At 40.1% G+C, this 24,036-nt stretch overlaps 1 protein-coding gene across 1 annotated transcript in view; it reads left to right on the forward strand.

The window, feature by feature from the left end:
* The first annotated feature begins 13,994 nt into the window (after nucleotides 1–13,994).
* LOC131415607 (long-chain specific acyl-CoA dehydrogenase, mitochondrial) overlaps nucleotides 13,995–24,036 on the forward strand; it is a 52,113-nt gene continuing 42,071 nt past the window's right edge. Inside the window, exons 1-5 of the mRNA XM_058557434.1 lie at nucleotides 13,995–14,003; nucleotides 15,304–15,734; nucleotides 18,691–18,846; nucleotides 20,921–21,058; nucleotides 22,343–22,507. Coding sequence (XP_058413417.1) covers nucleotides 13,995–14,003; nucleotides 15,304–15,734; nucleotides 18,691–18,846; nucleotides 20,921–21,058; nucleotides 22,343–22,507 — 899 coding nt within the window. The remainder of the gene's footprint in view (nucleotides 14,004–15,303; nucleotides 15,735–18,690; nucleotides 18,847–20,920; nucleotides 21,059–22,342; nucleotides 22,508–24,036) is intronic.

Raw genomic sequence — 24,036 nt, forward strand, 5'->3', positions numbered from 1 at the left:
ATGACAGCAGCACACTGGCTCAGTAATCGTCCCTCTGACGTTTTCCAGGGTCCATGGGACAGCATCACACAGCCTTAGACTTCTTCTGTCCAAGACTGTAATGCACTAACCCTTCTATAAAACTTCTCTACTTGATTAGATCAGTTTTGCTTTGCAACAGAGGACATACTTGCTTCAAATGAGCTCTATATAAAATAAATATAAAGAACAGAGCAGCCCTAGAATATAAAGTTTATAATACTTTTTACATTTGAGCAATAATTTTTTGTTTAAAAATGTGTATGACTAATATTTTTATTATGGGTGTGGCCCAGAGGGAAGCAGTCTAGAAGCAGGTCAGTGTTTGAAGCTTGGGGTTTAAACAAATCCATTCTTAATCCTGACAGTTAGATTTTCTGTAAAAATTGTGTTGGCTTAAAAATACTCAAATTCCTTTTTTTTTTTTTTTTAAAGAAAATGTTTCAACACATAAAACAGCAACTCGTTTTGAAACTATTGTCCTCTATAAGGGAAAAATATATATACTTCAGACAAATTTAGAAAAATAAATTCCAGACTCAGTTTTCTCAATGTGTCATCAAGGTATTCTTCAAATCAGACATAAATAATAGCTCCTAATCACTCAGTTTTTATGCATTTATAAACAGGCAGACACCTAGTGACTGTTGTTAGAAGAGCCGGCATTTTCCTGAGTCCAGGAAGGGGCCATGTAGACTGTGATACTGACTCACAGCTATCAGAGCAGAAGCACTGAGCATCCTCATCCTCAGACCCCTCCCCTAGAACTAAGAGGCACGGCACACACAGACACCAGTTTTTAAACACACAAGATGGTGTAATATCCAATAAGTACTGCAAGAGTCAGAGGGGGAGAGCTATATATGTTTAGGACCTGTTTTTTCCTTCTCATACTCCAAAGGGTTAAAGATCTTTATTTCAACTGGAGAACTAGGGGTAATTTTTTTCTTCTTTGAACTTGAAGTTTTTTTGTTTTAAAAGCACCCTAAAATCACCAGAAAGAAAGGTGTACAGTGCTTTGGTGACAAGAGACTCACCTAATAGGCCCTGAGTGCATCTCGGTGAGGGGTGAGACCTCTCCAGGGACTGGGACATTGGCGGCGGCCATTGTTGTGGCCTGGTGTGGGCGTGCTGACACAGACACCATTGGAGTTCTCCCTGGGGCCTGCTAGCCCAGGTCTGCCCCACCCGCTAGAGCACCGATTTAATCCAGCTCAGCCAGGGCAGGCAGCCCACCCTAGAGACTGGCCCCACCCAACAACAAGCCCTCAGGCAACTTGTGGGCCTGCATAGATTGGTGACTGGATTCTCTGCAGCCTGGCAACTGAGCAGACTTGAGCGGGGCAGGGTGTGCACAAGGAGCGGGTGGAGAGTGTGGGGCGGTGGCAGAGTGTGTGGGGCTCCCGCCGTGGAGAGACTGGGTCCGCTTGGGGAGGTCGGGGCACTCACACAGGGCAGGACTGTGTTGACTGTGTGTGTGGACCTGTGGGTGGCAGGGCTTCTCAGCAGCAGAAGACTTGTGCTTCTCAAAGACCCACATAGGAGGTTTGCTCCACCTTCCAAAGCCTGAAACAATTGGGTGCTCCTGTGCCTGAGGCCAGCCCCACCCAGCTGCAATCCTCAGAGAGCTGACAAGAGACCTAACAGGCTAGAGGCTTATAGCAAATGTAAGGCCCTGAGCCTAACAACCTGCCACGCTGGGGGCCTACTCACTTAAAAGAAATACTGCAACACAAATGTGGTATTAGAACTTGCAGCCAACTGTGCTGGGGATCCCCACACCCGATAAGGAGACTGAAGGGCCCACAACAACTACAAGCAGCTGAGCATTACAACAGCTGGCCAGGAGCATAACTCAGCCTCCCTGGGCGCCTATAGGGAGAGCAAACAGGCCACAACAGAAGGACACACGTAGCCCACATAGGGGTCACCCCTGGAACATTGAGAACTGAGGGAAGCACACTGGAAGCCTCCTAAGCCATCACTTACATAAGGTCACCTATCCAAGAGCAGGAGACGTAGCTGACCTACCTAATACGTAGACACAAGCACAGGGAAAGAGGCAAAATGAAGAGGCAAAAGAATACATTCCAAGTAAGGGAACAGGACAAAACCCCAGAAAAGGAACTAAGTGAAACAGAAATGAGCAACCTACCCAACAGAGAGTTCAAACTAAGAGTGTTAAGGATGCTCACTGATCTGGGGAGAAGAATAGATGAACTCAGTGAGAATGTCAACAAAGAAATGGAAGATACAAAAAAGAACCAATCAGAAATGAAGAATACAATACTGGAAATGAAAAATTCATTAGAGGGACTCAAAAGCAGAGTAGAGGATACAGAAGAACGGATCTGTGAGCTGGATGAAAGACTAGAAGAAATTACCTGAGGTGAACAGGTAAAAGAGAAAAGAATTAAAAAGACTGAGGACAGTCTAAGGGACCTCTGGGACAACATCAAGTGCACTAACATCCATGTTATAGGTGTCCCGGAAGGAGAAGAGCGAGATAAGGGGTCAGAGAATCTATTTCAAGAAATAATAGATGAAAACTTCCCTAACCTAAGGAAGGAAACAGACATCCAGGTACAGGAAGCACAGAGAGCCCCAAACAAGATAAACCCAAAGAGGCCCACACCAAGACACATCATAATCAAAATGTCCAGAATTAAAGATAAAGAGAGAATCCTAAAAGCCGCAAGAGAATGTCAAGTTACGTACAAAGGAAACTCCATAAGGCTATCAGCTGACTTCTCTGCAGAAACCTTACAGGCTAGAAGAGAATGGCACGATATATTTAAAGTGCTAAAAGGAAAAAACTTACAGCCAAGAATACTCTACCCAGCAAGGTTATCATTCAAAATGGAAGGAGAGATCAAAATTTTCCCAGATAAGCAAAAATTAAAGGAGTTTGTCACCAAGAAACCAGTGCTACAAGAAATGTTAAAGGGATTGATTTAAGGGGAAAAGAAAAGACCACAAATAGGAAAAATTATCTATTTCCATGATTAGAACGTAATGGATACAAATGCACAACAAAGAGGTTAGATATGATATCAAAAACATGAGGGAGGAGGGGAGTTAAACAGTACAGCTTTCAGACAGAGGTCAAACTAAAGTGACCATCAATTCTGTATAGAAGAAGAAAGGAACAGAGAAGGACTACTAAAACACTGAGAAAAAAAAAAAAGTTAAAAAATGGCAGTAAGTACATACTTATCAATAGCTACTTTAAACGTCAATGGACTAAATGCTCCAATTAAAAGGCATAGGGTGGCTGATTGGATAAAAAAACAAGACCCATATATATGCTGCATACAAGAGACACACTTCAGACCTAAAGACACTCACAAACTGAAAGTGAAGGGATGGAAAAAGATACTCCACACAAATGGCAATGAAAAGAAAGCTGGGGTAGCAGTACTCATATCAGACAAAATAGACTTTAAAACAAAAACTGTAAAAAGAGACAAAGAAGGGCATTACATAATGATCAAGGGAACAATCCAACAAGAGGATATAACACTTGTAAATATCTATGCACCCAATGTAGGTGCACCTAAATATATAAAGCAATTATTAACAGACATAAAAACAGAAATAGACAGTAACACAATAATAGTAGGGGACTTTAACACTCCACTTACAGCAATGGATAGATCATCCAAACAGAAGATCAATAAGGAAACATTGGCCTTAAATGACACACTACAACAGATGGACCTAGTAGATATATACAGAGCATTCCATCCAAAAACCGAAGAATACACGTTCATTTCAAAGGCACATGGAACATTCTCCAGGATTGATCACATATTAGGCCACAAAACAAGTCTCCATAAATTTAAGAAGATTGAAATAATACCAAGCATCTATTCTGACCACAACGGTATGAAACTAGAAATCAACTATAGGAAGAAAATCAGAAAAGCCACAAATACGTGGAGATTAAACAAAATGCTACTGAACAACGACTGGGTTAACGAAGAAATCAAAGAAGAAATCAAAAAATACCTGGAGACAAATGAAAATGAAAATACGACATGCCAGAATTTATGGGATACAGCAAAAGCAGTTCTAAGAGGGAAGTTTATAGCAATACAGGCCTATCTCAACAAACAAGAAAAATCTCAAATAAACAATCTAACAATGCACCTGAAGGAACTGGAAAAAGAAGAACAAACAAAGCCCAAAATCAGTAGAAGAAGGGAAATAATAAAAATCAGAGCAGAAATAAATGAAATAGAGACCAAAAAAACAATAGAAAAAATTAATAAAACCAAGAGCTGGTTCTTTGAAAAGATCAACAAAATTGATAAACCTTTAGCTAGACTCACCAAGAAAAAAAGAGAGAAGGCACAAATAAGTAAAATCAGAAATGAAAGAGGAGAGGTTACAACAGACACCTCAGAAATACAAAAGATTATAAGAGAATACTATGAAAAGCTATATGCCAACCAATTCGACAATCTGGAAGAAATGGATAAATTCTTAGAATCATACAACCTTCCAAAACTGGATCAAGAAGAAGTAGAGAATTTGAATAGACCAATCACCAGTAAGGAGATCGAAACAGTAATCACAAACCTCCCCAAAAATAAAAGTCCTGGACCAGACGGCTTCCCTGGTGAATTCTACCAAACATTCAAAGAAGACTTAATACCTATCCTTCTCAAACTCTTCCAAAAAATTGAGGAGGGGGGGAAGCTCCCTAACTCATTCTACAAAGCTGACATTACCCTGATACCAAAACCAGACAAGGACAACACAAAAAAAGAAAATTACAGGCCAATATCACTGATGAACATGGATGCAAAAATCCTCAATAAAATACTAGCAAATCGCATACAACAATACGTTAAAAAGATTATACACCATGATCAAGTGGGATTTATTCCAGGGATGCAGGGATGGTTTAACATTCACAAATCAATCAACGTAATACACCACATTAATAAAATGAAGAATAAAAATCACATGATCATATCAATAGATGCAGAGAAAGCATTTGACAAGATACAGCATCCATTTATGATAAAAACTCTGAATAAAATGGGTATAGAAGGAAAGTACCTCAACATAATAAAGACCATATATGAGAAACCCACAGCTAATATCATCCTCAATGGTGAAAAACTGAAAGCCATCCCTCTAAGAACAGGAACCAGACAAGGATGCCCACTGTCACCACTCCTATTTAACATAGTACTGGAAGTCCTAGCCAGAGCAATCAGGCAAGAGAAAGAAATAAAAGGGATCCAAATTGGAAAGGAAGAAGTGAAACTGTCAGTATTTGCAGATGACATGATTTTATATATAGAAAACCCTAAAGAATCCACCAGAAAACTTTTAGAAGTAATAAACGAATATGGTAAAGTTGCAGGATACAAAATCAACATACAAAAATCAGTTGCATTTCTGTACACTAACAACGAAATAGCAGAAAGGGAAATTAAGAATACCATCCCATTTACAATTGCAACAAAAAGAATAAAATACCTAGGAATAAACTTAACCAAAGAGGTGAAAGATCTGTACACCGAAAACTATAAAACATTTCTGAAAGAAATTGAAGAAGACACAAAGAAATGGAAACATATTCCGTGCTCTTGGATTGGAAGAATTAACATAGTTAAGATGTCCATACTTCCTAAAGCCATCTATAGATTCAATGCAATCCCTATCAAAGTTCCAACAGCATTTTTCACAGAAATAGAACAAAGAATCCTAAAATTTATATCGAACAACAAAAAACCCCGAATAGCTAAAGGAATCCTGAGAAAAAAGAACAAAGCTGGTGGTATCACACTCCCTGATTTCAAAATATACTACAAAGCTATAGTAACCAAAATAGCATGGTACTGGCACAAAAACAGACACACAGATCAATGGAATAGAATCGAAAGCCCAGAAATAAACCCACACATCTATGGACAGCTAATCTTTGACAAAGGAGCCAAGAACATACAATGGGGAAAAGAAAGTCTCTTCAACAAATGGTGTTGGGAAAACTGGATAGCCGTATGCAAAAAAATGAAAGTAGACCCTTACCTTACACCATACACAAAAATTAACTCCAAATGGATTAAAGACTTGAATGTAAGACCTGAAACTATGAAACTTCTAGAAGAAAACATAGGCAGTTCGCTCTTTGACATCAGTCTTAGCAACATCTTCTCAAACACCACGTCTGACCGGGCAAGAGAAACAATAGAAAAAATAAACAAATGGGACTACATCAAACTAAAAAGCTTCTGCACAGCAAAGGAAACCATCAACAAAACGAAAAGACAACCTAACAATTGGGAGAAGATATTTGCAACCCATACTTCTGATAAGGGCTTAATCTCCAAAATATATAAAGAACTCATGCATCTTACCAACAAAAAAACTACCAACCCAATTAAAAAATGGGCAAAGGACCTGAACAGACATTTCTCCAAAGAAGATATACACATGGCCAACAGACACATGAAAAGATGTTCAAAATCATTAACTATCAGGGAAATGCAAATCAAAACTACAATGAGATATCACCTGATGCCCGTCAGAATGGCTATAATTAACAAGACAGGAAACAACATGTGTTGGAGAGGATGTGGAGAGAAGGGAACGCTCATACACTGCTGGCGAGAGTGCAAACTGGTGCAGCCACTATGGAAAACAGTATGGAGATTCCTCAAAAAATCAAGGATAGAACTACCATATGATCCAGCCATCCCACTGCTGGGTATTTATCCAAAGAACTTGAAAACACCAATTTGTAAAGGTACATGCACCCATGTGTTCATTGCAGCGTTATTCACAATAGCCAAGACTTGGAAGCAACCTAAGTGCCCATCAAGGGACTAATGGATAAAGAAGCTATGGTATATATACACAATGGAATACTACTTAGCCATAAGAAACGATGAAATCCAGGCATTTGTGACATCATGGATGGACATTGAGGGTATAATGCAAAGTGAAATAAGTCAGAGGGAGAAGGTCAAATACCGCATGATTTCCTTCATTAAGCAGTAGATAATAACAACAATAAACAAACACATAGGGACAGAGATTGGATTGGTGGTTACCAGAGGGGAAGGGGGGAGGGAGGAGGGTGAAAAGGATAATTTGGTCCATGTGTGTGGTGATGGGTTGTAATTAGTATTTTGGTGGTGAACATGATGTAATCTATGCAGAAATAGAAGTACAATGATGTACACCTGAAATTTTTACAATGTTATAAACCAATGTTACTGCAATAAACAAAAAATTAAAAAAAAAAAAAGTGTTTTTAGGAGTTGCTCTGCCTTTTTTGTACTCCAAAATATGGATATTTCCCAATGATGACAATAATAATTACCATTTAGAATGCTTATTACAGTCCTGTCATTGTTCTAACCACTAGATCCTCATTATCTGAAAAATCCTCCCAAGACCCAGTGATATAGGTACTGTTATTCTTCATTTACAGGTGAGTGAGTGGAGTTGCAGAGAATTTACGCTGTACCTACTAAGTCCGTGCTCCTAGTAGCTGGCCTGTTCCAAGCAGCCTGTGTACAAAGGGGCCTGCAGAAAATTCAGGCAAGCCAGAGCATTTTCCCAGCGGTCTGGCAGATTCCAGCTGAGCCCTTGGCACACCTTCCCTTGCTTCTGTTTTCATCATGAAATAATCTCCTAACTTCTTGGCTCCACTTTCCTGCTGTCTGACGTGTGACCCCGTGACACTGCGTATTCCTCGTCATAGCTAAATGAATTTTAAAGCTTCCAAGGAGTGGGACAACCCCTCTGTTCCTTCAAGGTCTGGAATCTTGTGTTCTCCTTTGAAGAATGAACACTCTACTCCCCCAAAGGTGAAGAAAGTCTAAAGACTAACATTCTCAGCAGTTGCTTCTACCAGACCAGAACATTTAGTCAAAATTATTACTCAGTTTTCGAGTGTGGACAAATGAAACTTCCACACTTTAGCTTGTTTTCATATTAGCTTTAAAAATACCAAGTGATGATTACCAACTGATTACATCGCTTAATGAACTGTTCATTAGTAAAGGGGGCTTTGCCATTCTCACTTTCTTTTTCTAAAATGGGAAGAACCAGCAGTTGAAAGAAATGAACAGTGTAGAGGCTTAAAGCTAACACTGGTAACACTTGCTCACCCAGGGGTCAGGCCACAACACAAGGATTATCTAAAGTGTCCAATGAAGATATTGGTCTAAATATTGAAAACTAGAAGGAGTAGCTTCTGCAAATCTTTTCCAAATGAATGACAGCTAACTAAATCAAATCGAAGTGTCAGGTTCTGTGGGTTTTATTTGTTACCCTGGCAACTTGGGAGGAACATGACCTCTCAGAAGAAATAAGGTAAAGAAAAACCATCATGGGCCGCCCTGGTGGCATAGCAGTTAAGTGCGTGCACTCCGCTTCGGCAGCCCAGGGTTCGCAGGTTCGGATCCCGGCACTGACTGATGCACTGCTTGTCAAGCCATGCTGTGGCGGCGGCCCATATAAAGTAGAGGAAGATGGGCATGGATGTTAGCCCAGGGCCAGTCTTCCTCAGCAAAAAGAGGAGGATTGGCAACGGATGTTAGCTCAGGACTAGCCTTCCTCACAAAAAAAAAAAAAAAGAAAACTGTCATGATGTTACTATGTACTGGGCTCCAACTGCTGCCAGACTGGATGCTTTACATATCTTGCCTTGCTTTAGCCTCACAACAATCATGTGAGGTAGATACTACTAATATCTCCATTTTACAAATAAGGAAACAGAGACGGGGGAGATGAAGTAACTCAGAGTGAGGTTTCCAACCTCAATCTTGGTCTGTCAAATGCTGTCACTTATGTTTTTTCCACTGTGCCATAAAAATAAAGTGGGAAGAGAAGCAGATCAAGTAGACCCCCACAGTGTCAGCTCCCTGCTTGGTACTGTTACCTCACTCCTACATTTATCACACTCTGTCTTATATTTTAAATCATCTTAGACAGTCTTATTTTCATAACTGTATTTCAAGCTCTTTGGAAGTAGGGAAACATTGTTCCCTCAACATTAGGAGGAACTCAGTAAGTATTTTTTGAATAAGAGAATGAATGAATAAGTAAATAAATTTCACTCTCTTAGGCTTTGGGGACTCTTTATCTCCTACTACCTCAAATCTAAATTCCTTGGTGTGATAGTCAATAATAATAATAATACAGGCCAACAATAAGTGAATAGTTATAATGCAGCAAACACCTGTGCCACATTCTCTATAAGCACCTGCACCTTAATCCTCACAATGACAATAGGCAACTGGTGAGGAGCAGAGTTGGGAGTCCAACATAGGTAGTCTTGTAACCGAGCAAGGGCTCCTTCCGCTTGCCACAACCCTGAAGCTTATCAATTGCAAGACAAGTTGGTGGTTGAGAAAGGGATTTACTCGATTAGCCAGCAAGTCGGAAGATGGTGGACTCATGTCCCAAAGGCCATCTTAAAGAAGCACAAAGTTTAAGCAGTTATATAGGGCTAATGGGCTATGAAGGAGGGGCTCTGGAATGTTGACTGTCTGGCATCGGTGCCACACCAGGTATTTCACCTGTCATTGATGATGGATACCAGCATAGATGTTCTTCTCCAAGAAGTCATCATATCCCTAAGGAACTCAAAAGAACATCTGTCACTACAGAGAGGTACATGTGTTAGCCAGGATTATAAAATATACAGAGTGTGCGTATTTCCTGGAGGGTAGCTATTTATCACCTAGGCTAAGTGCAAGTTAAAACATATACAGCCGGGTGGGTTGGTTAGAAGTTATTCTAAGTTACAATATGGCTTCCCTCATGTGAACTTTGCTTTAGGCTGGTATCAGTCTCATGCCTAAATCTGTGCAGTCAGCCCTACAACCTGGGTGCCTCCCAGATACTACCTATCTATTGAACCTGAAAGTCTACTTCTTTCCAATATACATCCTCCAGTTAGATTGGTTTTCTCATCATCCTTCCTTTCTTTCTATAAGCCTTTCCTAATTTTGTTCCCTGCTCCTCTAGTGTCCTGACCTTTCTTTCTGTTCTGTTAACTCCTGAAGCTCCAAGTTCAAGGTACAGGCACTGACAGGGGCACCCCTGACAACTCTGGCCCTAATCGACATTTCATTTAATGAAAGCAAGCCTGGTAGAACTCTCAGGTAAAGGATGTGACTTATTCCTGCCAGGGAGATATAAATGGAAAGGGTTCATGAAATACTGGACAATTTGCCTAAATTCTCTGGGTAGTTTGTTTAATCTTTCGTTTCATTTTAGCCCACATCACTCTGCATTCAGAAGCATATTTTTTATTTCACAAAAGGAAACATAGTAACTTTACAACTGAAAAACCTGGCGTTTTACTATTTCGTGTGACAAAGTAGGAAGTGCTACATGAAGCACTTCTGCTTATTGAGAAGTACAACAGCTGTCTCAAGGAGAAACACTTGTGTGATTATTTGAGCTGCAAGCTGAACTGTTTTTCATGGTGGACACCATGCTAACCAAATAAGGAAATTAAAGTTAAGGTGGTTCAAATTAACTTCACCAAGAATGGGACAAACTAACATCAGGGACATTCTGATGCAATGTACTGAGAGGGACATGGCTTTACTTATGTACCAATTTTGCCACAAGAAGACCTCAAAAAACCCAAACTAAGTTATTTCTACAAAATATCTGGCTTTTACTCTTCAAAATATTTGTAATGAATGGTAAAGTAAGAAGGAAGTGTCAGGTTAAAAGATACTAGAGAGACATGGTAACATAGTACCCTGCAAGGGACTTAAAAGTCCAGAAATAGCCAAAGCAAAACCAATGAATCACCAAAGTAGTAATCAGTAAAAGTTTATTGTGCACACACCAAAAAGACACTTTGAGAACCGGGAGCACTCAAACCAAAATATGGAAGGAAATGATGCCGAAACTCTTAATCTCAAGTTCGTGTGCCTGATGTGCAGTAAGCCAATCACTGAGACATTGGAGATGGATACAGGTTTATTCAAATTGGCCAAAATGAGAAGGTGAGAGGAAAGGTTCTCTCAAATCCACCTAACAAGAGAAGAAAGCAGGGGGTCTTTATAGAGCTAAGGGTTTTTGGGTGGAGGAGTTTCAGAGAAACAAAGGGGAAATCTGTGTTTCTTTCACTCCAGACAAGCCCTGGGGCAATCAGACTTCTGGTCTCAACAGGCAGCTGAGGGTTAGTTATCTGATGATCATAACTTCATTGAAGGCGTTCTTTCTCTTCTGCAGAACAAGCTCATAAATCCTTGTGACCCTTGAGTCACCTCTCAGGCTAAACAAGAAAACAGCAAATTAACAATATTAACTTCTTTTCATCTGTGTCTGTGTTGGGAACAAAGTTGAAGGGTAATCACGTTCATATTGAATATTTCCAGTAACCCTCAGGTACCCGGCTTCAGAAGCTCAGGTGTATATTGTTATAGAGCAGCTCATATACTAGCAAGGAGACAGTAACTCTTCTTCACAGTGATTGGTTATAATCACTGTGAGAATTTTCTTAAATGTTAGGGAATTGTAAGTGCTTACCTCATATCAACCTTGGGAATCAGTTCAAGTTTTGCTTGTGATTTCCAGAGGTATAAGCGGGAAATGACTCGAGTCAAATTAGTCTTGCAAAATACGTAAGTTAAGCTTTGTCTGTATGACAAAACTGGTTTGGACTGCTCAGGGAATTTTCAAGGCTAGTATCTGTTTTTGGTTTCAGTAGACTTCATTGTAACAAAAGGATATTATTGGGACACTTGTTGAAATTGGAATACAGACTGTAAATGACTTAAGAATATTATAACAGGGTTAAATTTCTACATTTGATAACTGTGCTAGAGTTAAGACAATCCTTTGTTCTTAGGAGATATACACTAGGGGTGAAGGGACATGATGTATTCAACTTATTCCCAAATGATTCAGGAAAAAATACGTATACATGGCAAATGCAGCAAAATGTTAACAACTGGGGAATCTGAGTAGAGGGCATATAGGAATTAGTTGTGCTATTTGCAACTTGTCTGCAAATTTTAACTTATTTCTGAATAAAAAGTTAAAACAATAATTTTGGTGAAATATTGATAAGGTGAAACCAAAGTGCTCAAATAAACTTAGAATTTTGAAAAAAAAAAACAAAAAGAAAAAGTTCATTGAGGAAAAGAAGAGATAAAGATGCAAAATAACAAGATTACATGTCAAAGGGGCAATCAAAGCTTATAATTCAAAGAGGTGTTGCAAGCATCCAAACCAACTGTTTAGCATTTTCACATTGGAAAAAGGCTTATACATGACCGAAGTGTGTAAAAAGCAGCAAAGTACATCATCAAACACATAGATAATATTTTCCTATCTCTATGCAAATAGAAATTATAATGAAACCCATCTCTACATAAATCACTAACCACTTCTTCTGAAATTAGGAATCTTGGGGTTTCTTACTTTATTGTATTTCCTAAGGACTTTGGCAGTAATTCTTAAAGTCTCTTAAGTGAGAAATCTTGCCTCTGTCATCTGCATGGGCTCCCCTGGCGATATTCAGAGACCAGAAGCATGGCACCCACAGCACTTGATTTAAGGATCACCACAAAGGCCTGTTTACCCCAATAGCACCCCCATAGTTCTGCCTCAACCTGCCATATTCACCTTGATGGGACATGAATTTTACTTGATGTTTTTCATATCTTCTTGATCTGAAATATCACTATTAGAGCCAATTCTTTGAATCAGAAAAATAATCTAATTTTTGCCAAATTGCCATTATTAAAAGTCACCATCACCTGAAAAGGCTTGTGAGTATGTGAGCGAAGGAGAATAAAATCAGCTAATGCAGAGTGTTGTATGAGGAGGTTCAGCAACAGTGTCCTGGCCCAGGTCCCGGCCATGGTTCGGGTAGATAGAGGTTGGGGTTGAAGAGCTCGCTGAGGCCAAGCTGAGGACAAGAGGGGGCTCCTTGTCACTAAGCTGGGCCTCCTGGTCAGGACATGAAGATAAAGTCCTTGGAGGAGGTCTATCTCTTCTCCCTATCAAAGAGTATGAGATCACCAACCTTTTTCTGGAGACAGCTCTCAAAGACAAGATTTTGAAGATTAGGCCCCTGCAAAAGCAACCCTGCACTGGCCAGTAGACAGAGTTCAAGGCATTTGTCACCATAAGGGACTACAATAGCCTTGCTGGTCTGGGTGTTAAGTGCTCTAAGGAGGTAGCCATCGCCATGCACAGGGCCATGGTCCTCGCCCACCTTTCCATAGACGCAGGGTGGTGAGGCCACTGGGGGATCAAGATCGGCAAGCCCTACACCATTCCTTGCAAGGTGACAGACACCTCTTGGTGTCTCTGTGCTGGTGTGCCTCATTAATGCCCACAGAGGCACTGGCATCATCTGGGCCCCTGGGCCCAAGGAGCTGCTGAGGATGCCCTGTATGGACAACTGCTACACCTAGGCCAGAGGCTGTGCTGCCATTCTGGGCAACTTCGCCAAGGCCACCTTTGATGCCCTCTCCCAGATCTACAGCTATCTCATCCCACCACCTCTAGAAACAGGCTGTGTTCACCAAGTCTCCCCATCAGGAATTCACTGACCTTCTAGTAAAGACCCACAGCAGAGTCTCTGTGCAGAGGATCCAGGCTCCAGCTGTGGCCACCACATATTGTTTTCATACAAGAAAAATAAAGTGAATGAAGACCGTTAAAAAAATATCAGTTGTGAGACGTGCTAACTATGCAGAATCTTGGATCACATGGTCAGATGTTCTGATTCAGCAAGTGTTGCTGCTGGCATGATTCTCAGAGCCTCTGAGGCCACGGAACTAGTGTTTTATCATCATCCTCAGTTTCAGTGGCTCAGCAAGACCACGCAGGGGAGGGTCTTTTATTGCCCCATACTAGCAGGTTACTTGATCAGCCAATTACCATCTTGAACAACCAAGATTTCAGTCCTATGAAGCTAGTAAATACCCTGGCTCAGACCAGGCAGGTCTGAGGTAGGTAAAGTAATGGTCCAGGTAGGTAAGACCTCCAGCCAGTGAGTCCAGAATCCTAGCAAGCCTGCATGGAGCCCTGTGCCCCCCTGCCCACTAATATTATTCACATGCCTCTGTTTGGAATTAAACCTTCTCTTTTTAAGCTTCTTTTTTATATTCTGTGTTGTTAGTTCTTGATTTCTGACACCAAATGTCTTTTTAACTTGCATCATTTCAGGCCCTCGATGGTGCTCAGGGCAGGCCACCCCAAGAAGCACCACTCTGGTATGCGGATTATTTCAAGCTGAAGACAATAAAGACTCAGAAAACTCAGGAACAACATTTGAATTTCCCCTCCCAAACTGCCTAAAGAATTTAAAACAAAAGATCTGTTTCAGGAAGGAGTTATTATCATGATGGCTATAATAATAATGTAAAACATATGTTACAATAGGAAAGGCACCAAGCCCCTTTTATCAAAAATTCTGTCTCTCCCTGGCCATATTCTCTATAGGTGGCCCTGAAAAGAGTTGTCAGACAAACATTTGCATTTCTATCTCCATGTTAATTGTATTCTTCCTCTCTGAAATCCCAAACCACTACCCACCCCCAACACCTTCCTCACCTTTAGCTACAATACTTAAGCAGCTTAGACAGAAGGACCAGCTGCTCATTTCTGAGTTTCTCCCATGTATACATGTTATTCAACTTGGTATTATTTTCTCCTGCTAATCTGTCTTGTTAATGATTTGGCCAGCCATGAGAACCTTAAAGGAAAGTGCAGAGAGGGATTCTCGCTCTTCCCTTAGACCCTTGATAACAGTCCTCCACTATTAGAATGCCTTCACATCCTGCAGAAATGCTCTCTGCAAACTCTGTAGAGTTCAAAAACCTTAAGCGATTTCCTTTTACCAAGAAACCAAATCCATAAATCTCAATATCTCAGACTTCATTCAATTGAAATGTAGATTATAAAACAGTATTTGATGAATGAGGAAAAAGGAAATGGCAAGACAAATTCAAACCAAATACTATTGGAGAACTGAAGGTTTTTATTTGCATACGGAATATATTTAATCTTTTTTCTAGGAAGTGGCCACTAATTTTTGCAAGGAAAGAATGATAATGGCACAATTCTTTGAAAATAATGTTTGTATAGTTGTCTATGTGAAATAAATCAATTTCCGATTTTACAAGATAAACTTCATGTAACTTTCTGTGGGTTTGCGTTTGGGTGCATTTTGAGGCCCATAGCTTGTTTCTCAAAGCGGCTCAGGTCCCTAAAAAGAACTGCTTAAACACGTAAGAACACTGCAGGGAAAAGTCCCAGTTCCGCTTGTAGAACCCTGCGGTGAGTAAGACTCCAGCGGCGACACCCCGCCACCCCGCGGCGGGGCGCTCGTCAGGGCGGCTGCGCGGCGTCCGAGCGGGACCGCGGGCGCAGGTCACGAACAGGCGCGAGCGCCCCGCGCTGCCCCGCCATGGCCGTGCGCGTGCTCCGCGCCTGCCTGCGCCCGCGGGCCGGCCCGTGGGGGTCCGCGCCCGCACGGTGAGTGTTTGCCGCGGCCGGCGCGGCACCGGGGTGGGCTGGCGGCCTCGGCCCGCGCGGGAGGCGGGGAGCCGCCGGGCGTGTGCGGCCTGTGGGGGCGGGCGCGCGGCGTCGCTGCGTCTCGACCCGGGGAGCTGCGGCGGCCGCCCGCGCGCGGGCCTGGACGGAGCGCTGGAGACGTGCCCGGAGAGGAGAGACCCGTCGGGCGAGGACGGCCGCTGGAGGTTTACTGCCAAATCCATTAATAGTTAAATGCAGCGGAAGTAGTGGAGAGAGCTGCTAAGTGGCTCAGTGACCGTTAAGTAGTGTTTGTGAGATCAAAAGCTTCAGATAGCGTCTGGCACGTAGAATCCGTTCACGGGATCAACTGGAAGCCCTGATGACTCACTGTTTCATGAGGGTAACAGGTCGGATCAGTTAGCTCGTTACAGCGCTGTGGTGCTCTTAAGACGCTTTGGGAGAGCAGAGACAGAATGCCTGCTGTTCCCGAGGAGGGTGGGCAGGCGTCACCCGTCACCGAGGAGGTGACTTGACTTTTGGGGTACATGCACTTTTCTAAGCTCTTCCCCAGAACTTCGTGAGACAGTGATCCTCAAATTTTTGGTATCAGGACTCCATTATGCTCTTCAAATTGGGGGATCCTAAAGATCTTTTGTTTATGTGGGTTATCTATCGACATTGGTATCAATAGATATCTACAAAACTGAGAAATTTTACAAATAGTTCATCGAAAAGTAACCATGATGTCGTTACATGTTAACATAAATAACGTTTTATGAAAAATAACTTGTTCCAAAAAAAAATTAAGTGTCATTGTTTTACATTTTTGCAGATCCTTTAATGTCTGGCTTAGTAGAAGACAGCCTGATTCTCTTACCTGCTTCTGCATTGTCTATTGTGATAAATTATTTTGGTTGGAAGATATAAAGAAAATCTACTCTCATGTAGAGAATATTAGAAAAAGGAGGACCTGGGGGTCTCTCTGAATAGGTCAGGAGCTATAGTTTTATTATAACAGCCTCTTAAACTTTAATGTGCAAATGAATCACTTAAGGATGTTGTTAAAATACAGATTCAGGTTCACTGGGTGTGGGGTGAGGGCCGAGACTCTGTTTATAACCAGCTTCCAGTGTTGCTGAAGGTGCTGGTGGAGACTCTGTCTCTTATAATGTAAACAACAGGAAATGTAGGGAAACAATAGCCAATTTATTCAGGACAGATTTCCTGGTCTTTATAGAGGAAAAGGGCCAGTTTATTCATTACAGGTTCCTTGGTCTTTAAAGAAAGAAATGGATGGGGGCTGGCCCCATGGCTTGGCGGTTAGGTGCGCACTCCGCTACTGGTGGCCCCGGTTCGGATCCTGGGCACACACTGACGCACCACTTCTCCGGCCATGCTGAGGCCGAGTCCCGCATACAGCAACCAGAAGGATGTGCAACTATCACATACAACCACCTACTGGGGCTTTGGGGAGAAAAGGAGGAGGATTGGCAATAGATGTTAGCTCAGAGCCCGTCTTCCTCAGCAAAAAGAGGAGGATTAGCATGGATGTTAGCTCAGGGCTGATCTTCCTCACACACACACACAAAAGTATTTGTTGACTGAGTGAATTAAGAAGCCATTAAAGATGATTTAGATGACAGAGTAGCAACCAGAAAAATGTTTCTGAAGACAAAAGGCAGACGAGGTATAAAAAAGGTATAATACTGTTCACAACTAAAGGTTACCACTTAAAAGACATCTCAGGTTGTATTAACAAATAAAACTCAACTAAAAGTTGCGTATAAAAAATAAACCTAAAGCAAAATGATACAAAATGTATATTAAGTGTATTAGTCAGCTCAGGCTGCCATAAGAAAATACCATGCACTGCGTGGCCTAAACAACAGAAGTTTATTTCTCATCATTCTAGAGGTTAGATAGTCCAAGATCAAGGTATGGCCAATTTGGTGCTTGCTGAGGGCTTGCGTCCTGGCTTGTAGATGATCGCCTTCTCCCTGCGTCCTCATGTGGGCTTTCTTTGGTGCTTGTGCAGAGGGAGAGATCTCTCTCTCTCTTATAAAGCTGCCCATCTTCTCAGATTTGGACCCCACCTTTATGACCTCACTTAATTGTAATTACCTCCTCAAAACCCTATCTCCAAATACAAGCACATTGGGAGTTAGAGCTTCAACATATGAATTTTGGGGGGACACAATTCAGTCCATAGCGTTAAGGAAAGATATATAAACTAGAACAAAATAATCCATTTCAGGGGAAAAAAAGATTGAAACAACCTAACTGCCAATAAACAAGACTATTCTTTTCTGCACAAAGACTGGAAAAAAAAAAAAAAGCAGGGTCCAACTAAGGAAGAGAGAAACCCAAACAGAATTTCATGCAAAATAGAAAAACATTTGTTGGTAATACATGAATATGTGATAAAAATTTTTTTGGATGTGAGCTTGAAAAGGTACAAAGTGGTGCACAGATTTGCAAAACTTTTTCGAGAGTACCCTGGGTTGGGGGTGGGGGGGGAATCTGAAGACCATTGTACTAAAGGACTACATGGCAGTCTCAGTTTAAGCTTCGTGTTGGAGGGCAGAGGGGTGAAGGGTCAGTTTCTGAAGATCTTGAATAATTCTGTACTACTCCTTACAGAGATTGGTGGGCATTCTGATTTTGATTTACAGCCAGATTAGCTCTGGAATGTAGCAATAACATCAACATAGTTTATATTCTATACACCGGCCATTTTAAATTGTATAATTCTAGATAAAATATTAATTTGGGGGAGTTTGCATTATCTTAAATCTTAAACTTTGTACATGACGTGAAAACTTACCAGTATTATTCGATTGTGATGTTTGAATTTTACGTAATTTAACCCACATCATGTGACAACACTCTTTTCCCTCAACTCAAATATGTGGTCTGTTCTAGGCATGATATCCTCTTTGGATGTGAAGTGTGAGTCAAAAAACAGTAAACTACTTCTTAGTCTTAGCCAGGTGAGGTAGATCCTGTCAAAAGGGGTGCTCAGATTTGAACAGGTTTGTCAAATTTCAGGCTCTTTCTACCTACCTCTAAAGTGTCTCTGGGGGAAAAAAATATCAGTGCTTTTCCATGTTGTTCAGTGACATTAATTTGGATAGGAAGAGTAACAATTCACTTAATTTTCTTAATGTATATATTTTTAAGATATTCTAATTCCGGAGGGGAGGAACGTCTAGAAACTCCTTCTGCTAAGAAATTAACGGATATAGGAATTAGAAGAATCTTCTCTTCAGAGCATGACATTTTCCGGGAAAGTGTAAGGAAGTTTTTTCAAGAAGAAGTGATTCCTTATCACACAGAGTAAGTGGCACATTTTCCTTTAAAGTACACTAGGGGTACCGTAAGGGCCATTTTCTAGAATGCTATGTGTTCTGCAGAAAAGATACTGTGTTTAGTGCTTTATAAATCTTTTTATTGCTCTTCAGTATAATACTGTAATATTATGGGACTCCTATGCTAGTTCAAAGCTTTATAAGTGAATTTTAAAATATACAATTCAAAAAAAAGAAGGAGGGGGTCCAACCCGGTGGTGTAGTGGTTAAGTTTTTGGGCTCCACTTCGGTGGCCCCGGGTTTGCAGGTTCGGATCCTGTGGACCTACGCACTGCTTATCAAGCCCTGCTGTGGCAGGCGTCCCACATATAAAAATAGAGGAAGCTGGGCATAGATGTTAGCTCAGCGCCAATCTTCCTCTTGTTACTGAGGAAGATTGGCAATGGAGGTTAGTTTCTGGGGATGCAGTGTACAGCATGGCGACTACGGTTAGTAATACTGTATTGATATTTGAACATTGCTAAGACAGTAGATCTTAGTCCTCATCACAAGAAAAAAAAATTTTGTAACTGTGTATGGGGAAGGATGTTAACTAGACTTGTGGTGCTCATTTCGCATTATATACAAATATTGAATCATTATGTTGCACACCTGAAGCTAATATAATTTTATGTGTCAATTATACCTCAATTAAAAAAATCAAAATTTGACAATTTGCAACTCAGTCTAAGAGTAGTATTTTTGAAAGCTCTGGTTAAGTAGCCACAAAATATTAGTCAATTTCATATTCTTTCTTTTTCTGCTTTATGAATGAATTGAAATACATAAAAGCTCAAAAGGCCAGCATAATGCAAATCTTGGTAGGCAATTGGCAACCTCAATGTATTTTTATTACTGGATGAGATGCTTATTGATTAACTAATTAATTACTAATTACATACTTATTGACCAAAAACCTGTCATTTCTATTAAAAAGGGTTTTGCTATGTTTCCAAAATTTACTCAGTGCCAATACTTTACTACAATTAGAATTGTTTTTAAAAATTATTTAAAAATAGCTTTCATTAAGTTTTTATTAATACTTTCTTGATAAGAATGACCAAAACTAGCTAAACTCTGATGCTGTATGTAACTAATCTTTGGTAAAAGCAGCTAGCTTCTTAAAGACAAAAGAAATGTAGTGTACTTCACTCTAGGAGAATCTTTTTTGTTTATTTCTTTACTGACTTTAAATTTTATTCCAGAAAAATTGTTGGTGAGGACTTGAAGTAAAAATGATAGAAGTTGACAAATTTGACGTTGATAATAAAATATTTCCAAAGCTACTTTAGGCAGTACACAAAACAAACCAAAGCAACACACCATAATCAAACTCTTTCTTTTAAAATTTTTTGAGGTATCTGTATTTATCTTTAATCAGTATCTTCAAATACCCCATATCTTACTAACTATATCCAAATACCACTTAAAAAATAAAACACAAATAAAAATTCTCAGATTCTTTAACTATTTCCAGCTAGCCATCTCTTTCCTCATTCTCATTTTTAAAGAAAAGCAGAGGTTGTACAAAACTACCCAAATATCTAATCTCTTCAGAAGTATCTACGCTGCAAGACACTTCTGCTCAGTCTGTGGTTTCTACTTAAACTGTGATAAGGTTGCCTATTCTTGTCAGCTTACATATATGCTCGTCCCATAAGTTCAGCACTGCTAAGGAAATATGCAGAGGGCACTTGCCTTTACAGGACAGGTTGGGCAAATCCCCATGACCACATGGCAGAACTACACTTGCACCCTAAGAGTACCAGCTGAGGGAAACTACACCCGTGAATATCAGTGGATGCAATTTGCAGGTTCAGTAAATAGTCAAGAGTAGGGGCGGGGAAAGAAAGTGGCAAATATGAGAAAGTAAGGAAGAGAACAGGAAGGAGGAGAAATGGTAAAAGAATCAGATGCAGATAGGAGGGTGTGGTAATTGTCAACAACAATTACCTTAAATTAAGGGAGCATTCCTGCACAAAATCATTCATAAATTCAAATTGTCACCATTTAAATAATATGAGAGAAAGTTTTTCTAATTTTAAATTGTTTGCTATTTGCAGATGGGAGAAAGCTGGAGAAGTGAGTAGGGAGCTTTGGGAAAAAGCTGGGAAACAAGGACTGCTCGGTGTCAACATTGCAGAGCATCATGGAGGCATCGGTGGGGACTTGTACTCGGCAGCTGTTGTTTGGGAGGAGCAGTAAGTATGGGGACATTTGGAGTTGAGTCTTGTTTGTAAGCACACTGCTCACTTTTCTGAAATGATGAGAAAAAGTTTTCTAATCTTCATATAAGATTGAAAATTCAGTGTAAAACATGAAATATTATACCACCCAAGTACTCTTGCACATTTTTTGAATGTGGGAAGATAGGACAATCCCTTTTTAAGTTGTTAAAATGGGTGCTGTTGAAAATTAAGGAGATAGCTTCATTTCTAATTGACCCATTTGGTTAATTTTCCTCTTTTAGAAAGATATTTGAAAGAGAACAGAAGAGTGGAAAAATATTACCGTCAAACATACTGAAAGTTTTATATATGAGAACAAATAAAGATTTGAACCAATTCATTAAAAAAACAGCAAAGAGGTTTTTTAGATGAAAAAAGTTCATCTTTACTACCAATCAAATGCAAATTAAATTAACCTGGAGGTATCATTTTGCGTATCTACAAATGATAATGAAAATGAAAAATCATAATACCCAGTGCTGACAAGGTTGCTGTGAAAATGACATACTCATATACTATTGGTGGCATTTAAATTAGAGCAGTAAATGCTTTGAGGATTAAAAATATGGATACATATAAAAAGTAAAAATATTTCTGCTCTTTGATCTAGGATGCCACTTTGGGGAATTTCTCTTAAGAAAATAATTTATTAGAAAAAATAGCAGCTATGTACAGTAATCATTGTCATGTTAGCTCATAATCCCCCAAATTTGGAAGCAATCTAAATGTCTGACAGTGGGAGAATGAATAAGTAAATTATAGTACCTAAGCAATTTGTAATATTTTGCAGCTATTTAAGAATATTATTGTGACAACTGTGATTGAAAAAATAGGATTTTTATCATGTATAATTTAAGGAGAAAACAGCTAAGTACAAAATCTACACCATGACTGCAGCTATATTAGAATATATCCTATGGCAAAGGTAATTTGCCAGGATGAAAATAGTTGCTGTGTTAGGGTGATATAGTTGTAGGTGATTCATATTTTTAAAAGTTTTGTCTTTTAATTCACTAAATAAGTGTTCATTGAGCTTTGTTAGAGTACTAGTACTATGTTAGAGCCATAAATGAAAAGAATAGTAAAAACAGAGAGAAAACCTTCAGGAACAACTTAGGTTTCAGGGAGAAACAGGTTGTTACCACACGATGTGAAAAGAGCTTTAATAGTTTGTTGTTTTTTAATTGAAAATCAAAGAAACTAAAAACAGAACAAAGCTATTTTGTGCTTTAAATTTTCTTCTTTTTTCTTTCTAAGAGCATATTCAAATTGTACAGGCCCAGGTTTTAGTCTTCATTCAAATATTGTCATGCCCTATATTGCAAACTATGGCTCAGAAGAACAGATTCAGCACTTCATCCCCCAGATGACAGCCGGGAAATGTATTGGTGCCATAGCAATGACAGAGCCGGGGGCCGGAAGGTAACTCAGTGTTCGACTGGTTTTGAAGTCTTGGAAGCAGTGCTCTAACAGCAAGTATTTTCTCAGTATTTGCTTTATACAAAACTCTGAGTGATATGCTAGGAAGAATACCAAGATGAAAATAGCGTAATTCACCACCTCAAGTAACTTCAAACTCCAGTAAGAAAATAAGGCCTTATCGTAGACAAATAACAGTAGAGCAGATTGTAACATCTGCTGTCTTTGCGATGTTAACAGTGTAACTGAAATAAAATGGTGGGATATGAGTTGAGTTTTGGGCATGGTGAATTTTAGATGTGGTGTGACATTCATATGGAAATGTCCAGCAGGCTGTTACAAGTGTGAGTGTGGAACTCTGGAGACAGACTGAGCGGCAATAGGTTTAAAAGCCATTCATATACAAGCAAGAATTGAAGCAATGAGAATGAATAAGATCATTTATTCAGTCATTTGGTGGTTGCTTAGTAAGTGCCTTCAGTGTACCAGGTATACAGTGGTGAACAAAACAGTTGTGGGCTCTACTTATTGAGGAGAATGACAAGACACAAAGGAATGTATTCCTAATTATAGATTATGATGGGTACTGTGAAGGAAACAAAGTGCTATGCTAGAGACTAATGGTGCATGTGTGTTTGGTGGGGGAAGGAAAAAGCAAATTTAGACAGGAGCACTAGGGAAGGCCTCTGAAGAGTGGTTATATTTAAACTGAGACCTGATGAATGAGAAGGAACCAGTTATGCAAGTATGAGGTGAAGGGAAAGGATGAAAAGGAGACCAAGGAGGAAACCTTGGGTATCGTGTGTCATTTGGAACTATACAGGGTGCAGCAACAGAGACAGAAGGACTGAGTTTGAAGGAAATCTCGACAAGTGCTCTGTCTTGAGCACGAGGGGAAGTGTGTTTGAAAAGGCGATAGGACAGTAGTGAGGAGTTCGTAATGTCAAGGCCACAGAGATGAGAATCAAGAAAAGGTCATGGCAGGCCACTGGGGATCTTTTGATTGGGACTTCAGTGGAGAGGAGGGGCAGAAGTCACTTTGGAAGACAGTGAGATGGGTATTGAGAATACAGACTGATCCTTTTCAGAGTTGGGTGCTGAAAGGCAGTGTAAAGAGGGGGCAGGAGTTGGACAGGCAAGCACAGTAAGGGAAATGGTTTAGGTAAAGAGAGCTGCACCCTACAGGCCAGTTGGGAACAGGCAGTGCAGAGGAAGAACTTGAAGGTGTAGCAGAAGCAGTAATTGAAAATCCAAGACTTGTTTCTGCAAAGATCAGGCCCTAATGTTTTAAATTTTCTTTTTTGACACTGCAATTTATTTTTAAATGTCTTAATATTCTATAGTGTCACTTGGCAATATGCTTAATTTGTATTTATCTTTCCCAGATATAAATCTGTAATTACAAGCCAATACTGATACTTAATTTTGCCAAAATAAAAGGCCTTTGTTTACTTCTTTTGCCTAAAAATGTGACCTAAAAGAAGTAGGAATTTAATCTTCTTCCTTTGCTTTTAAGAGAATTCTCTAAGATA

The sequence above is a fragment of the Diceros bicornis genome, chromosome 17 (assembly GCF_020826845.1).
Source record: "Diceros bicornis minor isolate mBicDic1 chromosome 17, mDicBic1.mat.cur, whole genome shotgun sequence".
Lineage (NCBI taxonomy): Eukaryota > Metazoa > Chordata > Mammalia > Perissodactyla > Rhinocerotidae > Diceros > Diceros bicornis.